The sequence below is a fragment of the Balaenoptera physalus genome (assembly GCF_965194825.1).
Source record: "Balaenoptera physalus genome assembly, chromosome: 11".
NCBI lineage: Eukaryota > Metazoa > Chordata > Mammalia > Artiodactyla > Balaenopteridae > Balaenoptera > Balaenoptera physalus.
This window is the reverse complement of record NC_138896.1, coordinates 21,225,381-21,240,996: the sequence shown is the minus strand read 5'-3', so window position 1 is coordinate 21,240,996 and position 15,616 is coordinate 21,225,381. Positions and strand designations below refer to the sequence as shown.

General features: G+C 41.3%; 3 protein-coding genes and 1 pseudogene across 5 annotated transcripts; 3 read left to right on the top strand and 1 right to left on the bottom strand.

Moving 5' to 3' along the window:
* Positions 1 to 113: 113 nt before the first annotated feature.
* On the top strand, positions 114 to 5,741 carry LOC309637848 (histone H3.1). Its single transcript, XM_082413082.1, has one exon. It carries the CDS (start codon positions 118 to 120, stop codon positions 526 to 528), a length of 411 nt encoding a protein of 136 aa, XP_082269208.1. The 5' UTR covers positions 114 to 117; the 3' UTR covers positions 529 to 5,741.
* A 383-nt stretch (positions 5,742 to 6,124) lies between these two features.
* Positions 6,125 to 8,363, bottom strand: LOC309637835 (histone H1.3-like). The gene has a single exon (XM_082413061.1). The coding sequence runs from the start codon at positions 8,349 to 8,351 to the stop codon at positions 7,686 to 7,688; it is 666 nt and encodes a 221-aa protein (XP_082269187.1). The 5' UTR covers positions 8,352 to 8,363; the 3' UTR covers positions 6,125 to 7,685.
* LOC309637845 (histone H2A type 1 pseudogene) lies at positions 6,960 to 7,553 on the top strand (annotated as a pseudogene). Its single transcript has one exon. The product of its transcript is annotated as a histone H2A type 1 pseudogene (transcript).
* Positions 8,364 to 11,776: 3,413 nt separating the features above from the next.
* Positions 11,777 to 15,462, top strand: LOC309637865 (histone H4). 2 transcript variants are annotated; one of them, XM_082413095.1, is made up of 2 exons: positions 11,777 to 13,495; positions 14,096 to 15,462. In XM_082413095.1, exon 1 carries the CDS (start codon positions 13,071 to 13,073, stop codon positions 13,380 to 13,382), a length of 312 nt encoding a protein of 103 aa, XP_082269221.1. In that variant the 5' UTR covers positions 11,777 to 13,070; the 3' UTR covers positions 13,383 to 13,495; positions 14,096 to 15,462. The 2 variants fall into 2 exon arrangements, with proteins under 2 accessions (XP_082269221.1, XP_082269220.1); XM_082413094.1 differs by having other exon boundaries at positions 14,751 to 15,460.
* Positions 15,463 to 15,616: the final 154 nt, after the last annotated feature.

Below are 15,616 nucleotides of genomic sequence, written 5' to 3'. Positions count from 1 at the left end.
TACTTAATTCACGGCGCGGAATTTGAAGATTCGGACCAATCAGGAGGACTTCGCCTTTATAAATAAGAGCAAGAACAGCACAGCTTGTAGTTGTAGCAGTGTTTGCAATCTCTCATTATGGCTCGTACTAAGCAGACCGCTCGCAAGTCTACCGGCGGCAAGGCGCCGCGCAAGCAGCTGGCCACCAAGGCGGCCCGCAAGAGCGCACCGGCCACGGGCGGCGTGAAGAAGCCGCACCGCTACCGGCCCGGCACGGTGGCGCTGCGCGAGATCCGCCGCTACCAGAAGTCCACGGAGCTGCTCATCCGCAAGCTGCCGTTCCAGCGGCTGGTGCGCGAGATCGCGCAGGATTTCAAGACCGACCTGCGCTTCCAGAGCTCTGCCGTCATGGCGCTGCAGGAGGCGTGCGAGGCCTACCTGGTGGGGCTCTTCGAGGACACCAACCTGTGTGCCATCCACGCCAAGCGCGTCACCATCATGCCCAAGGACATCCAGCTTGCGCGCCGCATCCGCGGGGAGAGGGCGTAAATTGGCTTTTTTAATAGAGTGATAACTAAAACCCAAAGGCTCTTTTCAGAGCCAATCACTTGATCTATAAAAGGTGCGGTAGTACTTGGTCATTAAGAGCACAAATTTCGCGCAGTCTCGAGAGACCTTTGCGGAGAGAGTCTCGGAATTAAGCTCTTTAAAAGGCCTATGGTGTTTATTTTTTTGGGGGGGTGGGTTGTGTTGGGTCTTACGTGCTGCATGTGGGCTTTCTCTAGTTGCGGCGAGCGGGGGCTACTCTTTGTTGTGGTGCGCGGGCTTCTCACTGCAGTGGCTTCTCTTGCAGAGCACGGGCTCTAGGCCTTCAGTAGTTGCAGCACGTGGACTCAGTAGTTGCAGTGCGTGGGCTCAGCAGTTCTGGCACACAGGCTTAGTTGCTCCGTGGCATGTGGGATCTTCCTGGACCAGGGCTCAAGCCCGTGTCCCCTGTATTGGCAGGCGGTCTTAACCACTGCACCACCAGGGAATTCCTAAAAAGCCTGTTATTTTAAAGTTTCAGTGTAGGAACTGCCTCCACGGCTTTACTTGCACACCTCCGTTTGGCTTATTTTGTGTAGGTTTGGTACATTTAGGCGTGGCTAAACGCTTGGTCTACACCAGGGTGCCCTTGCTCACCAGAATTGTGAGGCCCAGCTCGCTAGCAACCACCAGGACCCTGTTGAGAATGGTCACAGATATACCACGATCATCCCTAAAACGGAGCCAAGGCTTAGGTTATTAGCTTTATCACCAAAGGGAAGACCTTGACAGCTCCTGAGAACTTGGTGGCGGTCTTTACCCACCAGGTCTTCTCTACAAAGGGCCAAAGCAACCAACAGGGGCAGCTGGGTGGGTCTCTGAGTAGGAAAAAATTGAATGAACTCGAATGCAGGAATCATGAGCCTTTCAGCAGACGCCATTAAAGGTGTCTTTTTCTGTTTTCCTAAATTCCCTATCTTAATCTCTAAATCAAATCTTATGAAAGTACCTCATATTTGTCAGTAAAACATGAAAATCAGCTGTAAGCTTGAGAGTTCTCTATTGCAGAAAATATTGTCTTTGCTTTCTTCTCATCCCTACAAAACAGCAGTGTTATACTATTCTGTATTGAAACGATAGTCCCTTCTTGTGGAAGTAACAAATTCTTCACTATTTCTAAACTGGTAGCTGAAGGGAAAAAAGTAAGGAATTTTGTTCTGAAACTATACAGTCTGTTATTTGGAAATGTAGAAAGGTTGTTACTAATTGGGTTACTGTAGACAGTTTGGAAGGATTTTATGTCTATTCAAACACTTCAGCAAATTTCAGATTCAAGATGGGTGAGGTATCCTTAACTACAAAATTGAGAGCCTTCTATTAATTTATTGTTTTTTAATGGGCTGTTTCCCCTTGAGGATCACTAAGGAAAAAGGTCATGTGGTAAATTTAACAGAAACAAAGCTGTAAATAAATACACAGGCCAAGTTAGCCATTGTAAGTCCTAGAGGTTTTATAAAAGAAATCTTTGTTCTTGGAAGTCTGTCAGGCATTGAGACTCGGGCGCTGAGATCTGGGGAGCCTGGACCCATATAAAGAAAAAAGTTTAACTATTCATAATTTCAATAATGGAGTGTTAGATATTTGTAACGCTACATAAAGTCATTCCATATTAGAACGTACTTTCCCATATCCTGTACTTTCTTTGAGATTCTAGCACAGTAAGTTTTTTAATGTCTGTTTCTGTCTCACCAGATGGTGGATGTCAAGATATGAGGACCAAGGGGGCACATAAAACACCTAGTTGTGTTATTAAATCCATCAGAACATCTAGAACAGTCCTTTGCCTAAAACAAACCCTCAGGAAATTATTTAGTCAAATTGGAATTTAAAATAAAAATTATTGAACAAACAGGAATTACCATTCAGTTTATTCCTGATTACAGAAGTAAAAGATTGATAGAGTTCATGTAACTTTAATACTATATAGTTTTACCACGTAGAAATAATCAACATTAATTGAGTGGTTGCATTACTGAGTTGGCCAGAAGTCATGTATTAGTCTATGAAGTCTCCAAAATATAAGGTAAATTCAATAGTTCTCTACTAATATACATAATTATTATTCTATTAGTTCTTTACAGATGAGGAAACTGAAACTAAGTTTCAGTTAAAAAGGATAGAGCCAAAACTTTTCCCCTTTGGCATTGCTATAATAAACAATAGCATCAGTATGATCCTCAACAGTTACCCCTGAGGCTTTATTCCTTGGAAGAGCTGTCATAGGAAGACTGATATGTTTATCTTAATATTTTCATAATACGTTAAAGGAAATGGGTGGATTTTGAAAATGTACAGGATCATATAAAACTGTGTTCTATTATATTACAATTATTACAGCCAATGGCACAGAAATATAATTGATGCACAGCAATAAAAATATAACATTAACTTGGACAATTTTTAGTCTTTCTGTCCATCATCCAAACAATGATCTTGATTGTTAAGATACATACACACACACACACTTTTTTTTAAATCTTAAAGGCATACATTGAAATGGTAGTGTTTAACATGAGATTTTTTTAATGAATTTTGATTTTCTTGGGGAAATATCACAAATCTAAATCATGTCACATTTTATTTGTACCTGTTGGAAAATTAAGTTGTATAACCATTTCAGGCTTGCCTGGTTGCCTATAAGTGCATGTAATTTAAAAACAAACAAGTATATAATCTCTGAATGACCAGTAGCTTTATTTTATGGAAGTGATAGCTAAAAATCAAGATAGTTCAGAAATGCCATTTCATTCTTTTTCCACATCCTGCCTATCCCATATGTACACAGGTAAATATTGATATTTTACATCTGAAGACTTTTATACTGCAAAGGTGTTTTTTTGTTTTTGTTTTTTTTTTCAGTAGCCCCAACACCTTGGATGGCATACCTCAGAAAGTAAGGGAGCTAGTGCCTAAGTCAAGCCATGAGGAGGGTCATAGAAGGGGCAGAGATTTATTACACTTAGCTTTCCACAGAAAAACAGAAAATCACTGAATCTGATTATTATGGGGATAATTCCACCCATTTGACAGGATTTTAAAGCTCAGTCAATTAAAACACACCTAGAGTAGTGGGAAAACAAGATAAAGAAGACTAATGCCCTAGGGTTTAGTTTAATGACAGAAAAGAATAGATGCATTATAAATTTTCCATTGATAATAATGGTACCCAATTATTGTCATCAAAGCACATTATCAGAGAAACTAGATTTTTCTAATTAGGGGAATTTATTCATGGAGTTGGAACTTGAGATGAAATTGGAAAGACTCTCCCAGGTAGAAGGAGAGAAGGAATTGCAGATGAGTAAAGTTGTTCAAAAAACAAACAACAACAAAAAGGAATAGAAAGGTAAATTTGAGTTATTAGTGCTGGTTAGTGTGAGCAGAAAGTATCATTATGAAAAAAGGCTATAAAGTTCTCACTTGAACCTAAGGCAAGAGTGACAATTTTTATAAGACAGAATGACCAGAATTTAGGAATTAGGGGCTGGAGAAACTTGTTAGGAAGAACCAGTTAGGAAGAAACTGTTTAGGATACTGGTTAAGAAACATGGAATCATCCAGGTATGAGAGGATAAGGAGAGAATGTGAGAGGAGAGAAACTGTCAGTTACTGAAACTTATTTAAACATCTACCTAATTTAGTGACTGAGTGACATGAGTAATCAAGGCCTCCACACAGTGACATGAATTCCATCTGCCTCCTCCAGTTAAAAGGAGTCAGGCAATTACTAAGTAGAAGGGAGAAAGTAGTGACTTCAGCCTGGCCCCCAAAATTACTTTTGGCTTAGACCTATGCCATATGCATAAGTACCCTCCTGCAGCTAAGAAAATATGAACATGCCCTTCACACCTTCCATGCTAAGACGTCCTTTTTTCTTTCTTTCTTTCTTTTTTTTTTTGGTATATTTTGGAGACAACTACTCACACAGGCTTCTGCTTGATATTTGCCGTCTTTAAGTGTAGATCTGTTGAGTTTTTCTAAACCTGGGTTTTTGCCACTGTGATTGACAGACCACCTTTGTTCAGCAAAAGAACATCAGAAATCCAAGGATGAGTGTTTCAGGAGACCCTCCTAGGTATGTGGTTTACTGATGAAACACAGGGACTAGGAATGAGCTTTCTGATCCCTCATCATCCTGCTGCAGAATATCAAGACCATCCCAAGATGTTCATTTTAACCTGCTTTAACTGCAACAAAAATTTTGGGAGACGGAGTAAGAGTTAAACAAGTTCTGATTTCCTTGTAAATTAGAAACTGTCCCAAGGAAAGGAATATGAATATTAACTTACATAAACCAGTGTAAAACTAGAAGAGCATTGATTGAATCGTGTTTAATCCCTTCCGGTGCATTCCAAAGGGATTGTGAATTGGATAGCTCACAAAGGGCCTAAAATAGAAATACATGAATGTTATGTTTTTCTGGATGAGCCTAAAAAGGAAATAGAGAACTCTACTCCTTTTCCAGTTGACATAATAGATGGGGAGCAGTGCTCAGAAAATGACACTAGGAATAAAGAAACTCGTGTTTGAGACCCAGGTCCATCATTTATTGACAAGGTGATTCTGGCCATTTCATCTTTCTAAGCCACAGTTTTCTTAACTTTAAAACAAGTAGTTTAGGGAATTCCCTGGCAGTCCAGTGGTTAGGACTTTCACTGCCATGGACTGGGTTCAATCCCTGGTTGGGGAACTAAGATCCCGCAAGCCACGCAGTGCAGTCTAATAATAATCAAGCAGCTTAGCTATACCTACTGCAAATGCTTTATAGTGAGGCAGGCATAGAAGTGGTTTGTAAAATGTAACGAACTACAGAGATACTATATAGTAACCACTCTTGTTGAATGTCACATTCCTACATAATACTTATTCCTAATCACTCATAATCAAAAGTCAAACTCTCTCATTCTGGGTATTAAAGACCTCACAGGTCTCTTCCCCCTTATCTTTCCCCCTTGATGCAATCTCTTATTTTCAAAAAGATTCTTCTGAGTAACCATTTCACATCTTCCCATTTATCCAAATCACCTTCTCAACCAAACCAGTCTTCTAAGAGGAGGGTTTTTTGGCCCTTTCTAGAAAGAAGAAAGTATGGAATACAGTTGTGATGGGGAAAAGATGAACTCCTGCTTAGAAAAGCTAGAAAGGTAATCACAGGCTACCTCCTTTTTTTTTTTTTTTTTTAAAGAAAGTTTAAATAGTAAAACTTAATAAACTATTAACCAGTAAGTTGTGTGTGTATGTGTAGCTGGGGGCGGGGGGCGGGGGCCGCTGGGTATGTTGTAAACAAAGAAATAAGACGAAGTCTTTCAACCATGAGGTATTTGCCACTGAAGATCTGCTCAGGGACTCATGACTTGTTTTGTATAGTGGACTCTATGGATAGTCTGGAGAAACCTATAAACAAATATCTTCTCAATACAATGTTTTAAAATACTTAAAGCATACAGGATAAGAAAATTAGCCACATTAAAATACAGCTGTCAAAATGTATTTCTTTTACGTAAAATGTGTTTCATTAGTCACATCAAATAACAAGGAGCAACAGGTGGAATAACAAATGTCAGTTTCAAGGAATAGGTAAATTTTATTTCAAGATATCTGCAATATCTTCAAAGTGATCCAAAAACATCTGTGATGGCCACTGTTGAAAAAGTCAGAGGCACTGCATAATCCATTGTGATTACCTGCCTACAGATATACTTGAAGGAAATGCTCAGTTGCATTTAGAATTTGGTAAAATAAAGATGTAATTTTTCCCCATCCATGTTTACAACCCCCTAATGGTCTGCAGAACTCAGATTTTGGTCAAGATTTGCCAGTAAAATCGAGTGGCCTTCCCCAGAAATTAAAATAACAACAACAAAAACAGGGATGAAGGGGAAATGATGTAATATCAGGTCAACCCATCTTCCTAGAGCCATTTATTTTGCCCTGGTTACTCCAGCTCCAGGAGCTCTCTAAGCAATCTCGTTGCCTTTATCAACGGTTTTTATTTGTTTCTGCCTCCCTGTTTGTTGCCTATTCACCAAAAGATATTAGACCACCTACCCAGCTCCCTGGGTCTTGTCAACATCTGAGGGGGAAAAAATCTGGCAAAGAAAAGGGTAAATTATAAACCGCCAGGGGTAGCTTACTTTTTTACTATCTCTTGGTGTCAGGGTGGTAGCAACATTATGCAGATTTAGGCAGAATAACAATAGCATGAATACTTCCCCCAAGTAGGACTACATTCATCAAGCGGAATAATCCAAGCTTTTCAACTGCTTCAAACTATGTATCAATACAAGTCAATATCTCAACCTCTAATTGGTGCAGTATTTTCTCCTGGAGCCCATGCAAGTAACTCCAGAAGTGCGTTCTGATTGGCTAACTCTCTGAGTAGCCTCTACAAACCAATGGGAATGGAAATTTTAGAAACATCCAGAGACTATAATAACCTCTTCCTCAAGCTGCAGTATTTCTTTCCTAACATGTATGGACGAGGAAAACAGGGCGGCAAAGCGCGAGCAAAGGCCAAGACTCGCTCCTCGCGGGGCGGGCTCCAGTTCCCCGTGGGCCGAGTCCACGGCCTGCTTCGCAAGGGTAACAATGCCGAGCGGGTCGGGGCCGGCGCGCCGGTGTACCTGGCGGCGGTGCTGGAGTACCTGACGGCCGAGATCCTGGAGCTGGCGGGCAACGCGGCCCGCGCATCATCCCGCGTCACCGGCAGCTGGCCATCGCAACGACGAGGAGCTCAACAAGCTGCTGGGCAAAGTCACCATCTTTCAGGGCGGCGTCCTGCTGCCCAAGAAGACCGAGAGCCACCACAGGGCCAAGGGCAAGTGAATCTGCCGCAAAGGCTCTTTTGAGAGCCACTAAACTCTCCTTAGAGAACTGTGATCACAACATTCGGATAGTTCTGAACGTGGCGGTGCGCGCGCACCCTGACGCACAGCCAATCACATTAGGGCGGCAAGTTTAAAAAAATTGCTTAAGTTTAAAAAGAATTACCTTATTACAATACAAGGCTTGTTGTATTACCTACGGAGACTCATATCCGGTTAAGCTCTTTTACCTGAAATTAGTGGGTGGCTCTGAAAAGAGCCTTTGAGATTTTCAAAGTAGGACGTCCCGCTACCGATTTACTTCTTCTTGGAGACCGCCTTCTTGGCCTTTGTAGCCTTGGGCTTGGCAGCTTTAGGTTTGGCTGCCTTGGGCTTGGGGGCTTTGGCCTTGGCCGGACTCTTAGCCGCCTTCTTCGGCTTGGCTGCCTTCGCCTTTTTCGGGCTCTTAGCCACTTTCTTGGTCCCAGCAGCCACCCCTGGTTTCTTGGCTTTCTTGGGGGTCTTCTTAGCTGCCTTCTTGGGGGTGGCCGCGCCCGTGGCCTTCTTGGGCTTCTTAGCTGCCCCAGCAGCCTTCTTGGGCTTGGCCACGCCCGCCTTCTTAGCCTTGGGCTTGGTTTCCCCAGTGGCCGCCTTTTTGTTGAGCCTGAAGGAACCTGAGGCGCCAGTGCCCTTGGTCTGCACCAGGGTGCCCTTGCTCACCAAGTTCTTGAGACCCAACTTGATGCGGCTGTTGTTCTTCTCCACGTCATAACCAGCGACCGCCAGCGCTTTCTTCAGCGCGGCCAAGGACACGCCGCTGCGCTCCTTGGAGGCGGCGACAGCCTTGGTGATGAGCTCGGACACCGGGGGCCCGGACGCCTTGCGTTTTCCAGCAGCTGCGCCCGTTTTCTTCGTCTTCTTCTTAACAGGTGTTTTCTCTGTAGGTGCGGCAACAGCAGGAGCAACTGGAGCAGTCTCCGACATTTTTCTGTTTAGCTAGGAAAGACAAAAAGTAACCTTAAACTGTCAGAACGGCGTGTCCCGGGCGCCGCCGGCTGGGGGTTTATATAGAGAGTCGCTGCGTGATGATTGGTTGCCTGTTCGGTGCGCCGCGCTGCTACGAAGGGCTCCTCGGCTCTGCCGAATGGCTGTGTTTTTTGCCCCTTAAAAAAGAAGAAAAATATAAGAAGTCTGGGCACGAAATAATTAGGGATTTGGGGGAAACTGATCCGAGACTCTTCAGGCTTCATTCCTGCCTTATTTGCTATACCTAGTTTCAAAGCCGGCCCCCTGAACCTTTCCTGATTCCCCCAACTCTCTTGGAAACTTCGGTCAAATTGAGACAACTTTCAGATTTTCCTTAAAATTACTAGTTCTCTCTGCTTCCTTTGCAAATCTTTCTTCCAGGGCATTGTCATACACATTGTTTTCTTTTCAACCTTATATAAATAACCTCATTTTTACTCAAATATACAAGGAAAATCGGTTTTTTCGCGGGAGCAATAGCACAGCTCTCCTGCAACTTGTTTGCTCTAAGCACTGGGAATTGGCACTGGGGTAGAAAATTCTACGTACAAGATGGATAACTATTTTAAAAAAGATAGATTTAAAAAAAAAGTATTTGAGTGACCAGTGTGTAAACTGGGTTTGCTCCCAGTGTTTCGATGATTTAAACATTTTTGGAAGGATGGGGTGTGAGGCTGCTCCATTTATTTTCTAGATAAACAACTCCAAATAGAGTCACCAACCTTCTCTAAAAATTAGTATAATAGATTTTTCTGACCTAGAATGGGCATTAGAGATCAATCACACCATCTGTAAAGAAGAAAAGTGAATCATGAAGCAATAGATTGGCAGTTCTACATCATTTTACCAGCTCTGAGCTCAAGAACTCTGTAAGATCACGTGGGTTAAAATTGTAAATTGCCTAATGATATTCCATCCATAAGATTTTTTTCCTCCAATATTTAGCACAGAATTACGTACATATTTCCTATATTTCAAAATGATACTTAAAATACAAATTTGATTTAACTTTTTTCAACATTGCAAATAGGGACACAGAGGACTAGAAAGTAAAAAAAATTCTCATTAAACTCACTTTCTGAATCTTCATAAGTTTCCTTGGGATTTTTACTAACAAAATATGAACCAGGCTATCATGACCTAAATTAATTGGCTGAATGTGTCCACTAAGGAGTTGAATAAACATTTCATAGCAAACATGACTGATTTACTACTCCATCTCTTTGTAACACAGAGAGCTAATGGAATTCGATAAATATTGGATAATTAAGCACAAAATTAATATCCACCAAATAATCAGATACTGAAATCAATCCTCATGTTTGTCAAAATAAATAAACAAGTATTTTGGTGTTGTGTTTTTTTTTAATAAATACCCCTACTTCCAAAAATCTATTTATTCTACATTCAATAGTGACCTGAGAATTTTCTCATATAACTCCAAGACAGGATAATCAACTTAAAAGATGTCATCTCTCTGCACTGAACTAATTCCATAAAACTGACTTGGCTTGTTTTTAAATAGTCATTATTGGCTGGCACTGTCTGAAACTAAGTCTCTGGGACTTGAGACCATGTTATATACCAATTACAAATACGGTGTATAAAGAGGGAAGCTTATAGGATTGGATCTAGAACATTCCAGTTTTCCCAGGGAAGGCATTTTACATCTGTCTGGAGGATGGGGCTACTTGTCATCCTCAATATCATCACTGTCAATAGCAATAGGAACAAACATTATATACGCCCTTTTCCTTTTCAGCCCAGAGCCTAATACTATCTAGACCTAAAGATAAAATTAAAATTCAGATTTTTAAACCCTTACCATTTTGGTGATCATTGTAGTCATGATATCAGTTGTTGAATACTTGTTGGAATTGTTCCCTAAGTTGTATGTACTCAATTTAAGATAGGTGAAAAGTTCTTCCTACAGCAGATGCCACCATTTCTTTCTTGTGCAACTGTTACTGGTTCCCATGGCTATTTAGGTTCCATATAAGTGAGAAGACATAGGGGCTCAGGGCCATTTGCTTAATTGTTTATAGGTAGTCTCTGCCCTTCCTGGAGGGCAATAACTGAGACTTGATTTCACCTGAAAAGTTCTTCCTTAGCTGTGTATAGGAGGATGGAGCTGTGCTGTGTGTAGGTACTGTTATCTCTTGAGATCCAGGTATTACGCTCTCTCTAACTGTAGCATGGACAAGGTTGTTGAAAGCTGGATCACCCCATGGGACTATAAAGCTGAAATGTTTCACCTATTACTTGGTAGCCCACAAAAAAGTTGTCTGTATTACTTCTGAATCCTAAATCTGTATATATTCTAAAACCATGGATTTTTTGCTAGACTAAGACTTGAACTATTTTTACTTTATAGATGTAAAAAATAAATAAGAAAAACTAAAGTTAAACAAGTGATGGATGTCTCACGACTTCATGTTCTCTCAATTTTGGTGTCAAGTCCCCACTCACCATAGTAAATGACTGTGAAAGAAATAGGTAGGGCTCTCCAGGGCAATCCACAGGGGCTGTATTTAAGTGTTCCAAAATTCAGTAAATTTCTAACATTTAAGGAGAAGAGTGACTATGTTGACTAAATATCAAAAAGGCCAGATTAAAAATAAGGGCTAGAGAGCAAATAGAGCATTGTGTTACAATGTAATGTGTTCAGAAGGGTAATGAGAAATCACATCTATTTTAATTTCCTATCAGATGGTCTCACCTGAGGACACTCTACCACTTGAAACTCCCCTTCAAGCACAACTATATATCAATATTATTCATTTTATTTCCTAAAAAGGACACTACTACTCTCAAACTTCCACTTTCCTTTTTACATGTCCCTCTGTGTATCTGTAATATCTGGTACACACAGAAGATGACTAATTTCTATTATAACTCAAAAATACTCCAATCCTCATTTCCTGCAGCAAGCCTCATTCTCAGATACCTACCACACTCTCTTTCCCAGTCTGGACTAGAAGTTCTCCAGAAGAAGTTCTCTATCACAATACAGCCCAATGCAACCCATTGCAATGATGGAAATGTTCCGTATCTGCACTGTAGAACAGAAAACAACTACACTTGCCTGTGATTATTGAGCACTTACCTAAAGGTAGTTAGAGTGACTGAAGAAATTAATTTTTAATTTTATTTAATTTTAATTAATTTAAATTTAAATGAGCATGTGTGGCTAGTGGCTAATATAATATAGCAAAGCACAACTCTAAAACAATTCTTTTCAAACTTGAATGAGCAAACCACTCACTTGAGGATCTTAAAAATGTCCTATCAATTCAGTAGATTTGGGGTTGGTCCTGAAATTCTGTATGTCTAACAAGCTCCCAGGTGATGCTGATGTTGCTGGGATACGGCTGCTCCACCCATCACTACCAGGATGAATCTAGGAGGATGCTGGGCTGATTATATGGCCTCTCACCCCGCGTTTACTTTTCTCTTCCTTCTGCTAGAGTGTGAGTTCTTTAAAAGAATGTGTGATTGTCTTTGTAAACCTGGTATTTGTACACCATTCTTGGCGTATAGTAGACCCTAAATTGTTGAATGCATGCATGCAATGAATCAATGATTTTTGTTTAGTGCTTTTCTCAAAAAGGAGAGCAGGGGAGATAATGTCTAAATCCACAGGTAACTGCACCTGAACTGAATCTCAAAAAGTTTGTGACTCAAGGAAGTTAATAATCCTCTGACTGCCTATATGGTAAACACCAGCAGAGAAGGCTTTTTTTTTTTTTTTTTAAATCACCTCTGTAGTTACATAGAAGGCACTCAATGTGAATCTGTGGACTGAGTAATGTTGGCATTTGTCTATTAAACATATCAATACTTATGTGTGTAGAACTTCAGTTCCCCTTTTTACTTGGACAGTATTTCACTCTAATTATTATTTTAAAATTCTGTTAATTTGCAAACTTATTCATCCTGATGTATCTTCAATGCTTTAATGACATAGCTCGGTGGTAGGTGGCAAGGACATAAGGCCACAGAATCAGAAGGCCTCAGTTCTAACCCCAACAATACCACTTATTAGAACAGGATTAGGTCTTCAATCCTGGGATTCTTCATCCTCACAATGTAAATAGTGCTTTATAAATTGGGGAGAAAAGAGCGGAAATTCATTTAACGTTGGCTCCCCTTCCTAGACCTCCCTCTTTATCAGGAATGCTGAAAAACGATGGCTATGTAAACGCTTTGCCAAACGGAAACGTTCAGGATTAGCCAAACTTAATAAGTATTACTAGAGTTTTTAAGAATACTTACATTTTTTTAAAGTATCTTCATGTTTTCAAATTAATTTTATTCTGCTTTCTCTCCCTTTTGTAGACAAAAGTGGCGGTACTGCCTCCTTGTGTTAAATAACAAAAGTGGTGAGGAGACTTGTACAATATTAATTGAGAAAACCCACAGGCACACGAGTAGAGTCCACAAAACCAGCGACTCTGGACCCCAACCAGGAAACAGGAAACAGAGACTGAGTCGCATTTCCCCGCCCCCTTCCCTGCTAGGCAATAGCAGACGGCCAGTGAGGAGGGGAAGAGGCGGGGGCAGAGGTCTCGTTCCCGCCCCCGCTGTTTCAGTTTCCTAATAGGTCCGTAAAACTGATATATAAGAGGCTGCAGGCCACTGTTAGGCGCTGTAAGAGTTTAGTAGTAGTTACTAGTTATGTCAGGTCGAGGCAAGGGTGGGAAGGGTCTGGGGAAGGGGGGTGCCAAGCGTCATCGTAAAGTTCTCCGCGATAACATCCAGGGCATCACCAAGCCTGCTATCCGCCGCCTGGCCCGGCGTGGTGGAGTGAAGCGTATTTCTGGTCTCATCTATGAGGAGACCCGCGGGGTGCTGAAGGTGTTCTTGGAGAATGTGATTCGCGACGCTGTCACCTACACCGAGCACGCTAAGCGCAAGACTGTCACCGCTATGGACGTGGTTTACGCGCTCAAACGCCAGGGACGCACTCTGTATGGTTTCGGCGGCTAAGTTTCTACGTGGTCTTCGGCTGTAAAGCTCTTGTTTACTCACAAAAGGCCCTTCTCAGGGCCACCCACTTGGTCATATGAAGGGCTGTTATCTAACACAAAGGAAAATCAAAGGTAATATTTGATGCTTTATATTAATACTGGGTGCCGATTTTAATTAAGGCAGTCACTCTTTCTTTGTAGACCCCGGCTGTCGCGTTTTTTTGGTCTTTTCCGAGTTAGACATCATCTCAAGATGGCGGCTCTCAGACATGCCAAAAACAAAATCTCGTGCAGTAGAACTGCTGGAGTTTTTACTCAGATTCAACAGAAGTGAATTGCATTTGACGTGGCATCAGTTTTCTAATTTCAGCATGTTTGAGTTTGTTTTACTCCGAAAACATTAAAATTAACTTATCCAGAGTGTCCCAATGACCCTGCATCTACTGTCCTGAAGAGGGCACCTGGGGCCTTTAAGCAGCCTTCTTCCTACAGAAAACGTTGCAGATAGCTCTGGATAGATAGAGCCATAGTTAGTGAACTCAAATCGGGTGGAAGAGACATTATAAAGTTTTGTCTTATCTAGTGTACTCCTGAGGACGCGTTGGAACTCTAACATGACTAAGAGGTCAGCAATCTTAATGCTTTGTTTACAAAATGTTGATAATGCGACAAATTCTTTCATATGGCCATCCCACCTCTGACTGCATCCTTACCTCTCCATTTTCCCACCAGGCGGAAGAGATGCTCTTCAGGCCTTCTCATGCTCACCCTGCCACCTGTGTTCTAAATCTTTCACTCCCAGAAGCTTTGTGTTTGTGTCAGTGAAAACACACCCAGAGACAGTTTCATTCTGTCCCTGTTATCTTAAGATAGTTATTAATGGAGCCAACTTCCACTATCAATAACTTATTTGCACAATAAATTAGTTGGTCATCCTGATCTAATCATAGTGATATCCCAGCTTAAAATTTTATTCCTCTTTCTACTGGCTCCTTCCCATCCACATATAAATATGTTTCAGTGTCTCTCAATTTAATCCATACCTCTACCAATTACTAGATCCTTCCCATTTATCAAATCTCCAAGCTTTGGGTAATCTGGAGTCACTATCCTCATGTCTTTTCATGATTATATGACTTCTTCACAAATCACTCACTAAATATATCCTTGGCATAGTTACCAGTGACCTTCGAATGGCCAAAACCACGCACATCTGACGCTGTTTATTACTCCTGCCTTCACAATCTTCTCACAGTGTTTTGTGGTACCTTTCTTCCTAACCCGGATCCTATTGTTCTCCATGATCCTTCTCAGTTTGCTTCTTTGGGTCCTATTCCTCTGTTCTGTGGTTCTACTCAATTAACAAACTCTTGTTCTCCATTATCAGTTCATAGATCCTCTTTGAGCCGTCTCTTCCAGAGTGTGCCATAAATGGTGAGACATCTTTGCACCCCCAAAATTGAATATCAGCTGAAATGGAGCAGAATATGCCACCCCAAAATATGCCACTTTGGCATAAGGATTTTTTTGAGCTAAGGCGCTTGAAAACCAGCTAATGCAAGAATGGGGCTCTGATCTCCCCTTTTCTTCTCGAAAGCAGATGATTATCCCATGTGAAAGGTGCCATCCCTATAGCAGGAGGAAATGAACATTCTTATCACCAGAAATGGGGAGTCCCGGATGAGAGAATCTATACAAACAGACCTTGTTAAAATAATCCTTATCTTCCTTTAGTCTCCCCATATATTTTAGTTGCTATTTCACAATTACTATTCTTTGTTCAACCTAGTATATAAGCACTTAGGCTTAACTGCTTTTTGGGTCTTCATTTTCCTGTGAAGACTCCCATGTACATGTAAAAAGATTAAATAAAATGTGTGTGCTTTTCTCATGTTAATCTGTTTTATGTCAACTTAATTCTCAGGCCCAGCTAGAGACCCTAAAAGGGTAGAGGAAAGTTTTGTTTCTCCTATATAGCTTTCTAATCCCTATAGTGGCCTGACAGGTCTCTCTACCTGCATTATTCCCAATCTACAATCACTCTCTCCCACTGCAGAAATCTGAGTGAGTTGCAAATTTCATCATGCCGTGTAGGAAAAAAGAGAGAGAGAGAGAGAAAGAGAGATTCTGAGGCTGGACAGCCTAACATTTATTCCAGGCCTGATAGTGCCACCAAGAGGGGCAGACAGCTATTGAGGATCTCCCTGGAATAAAATGCTGCACTGGCACCCTCTCTCTCTCTCCCCCCGCTTC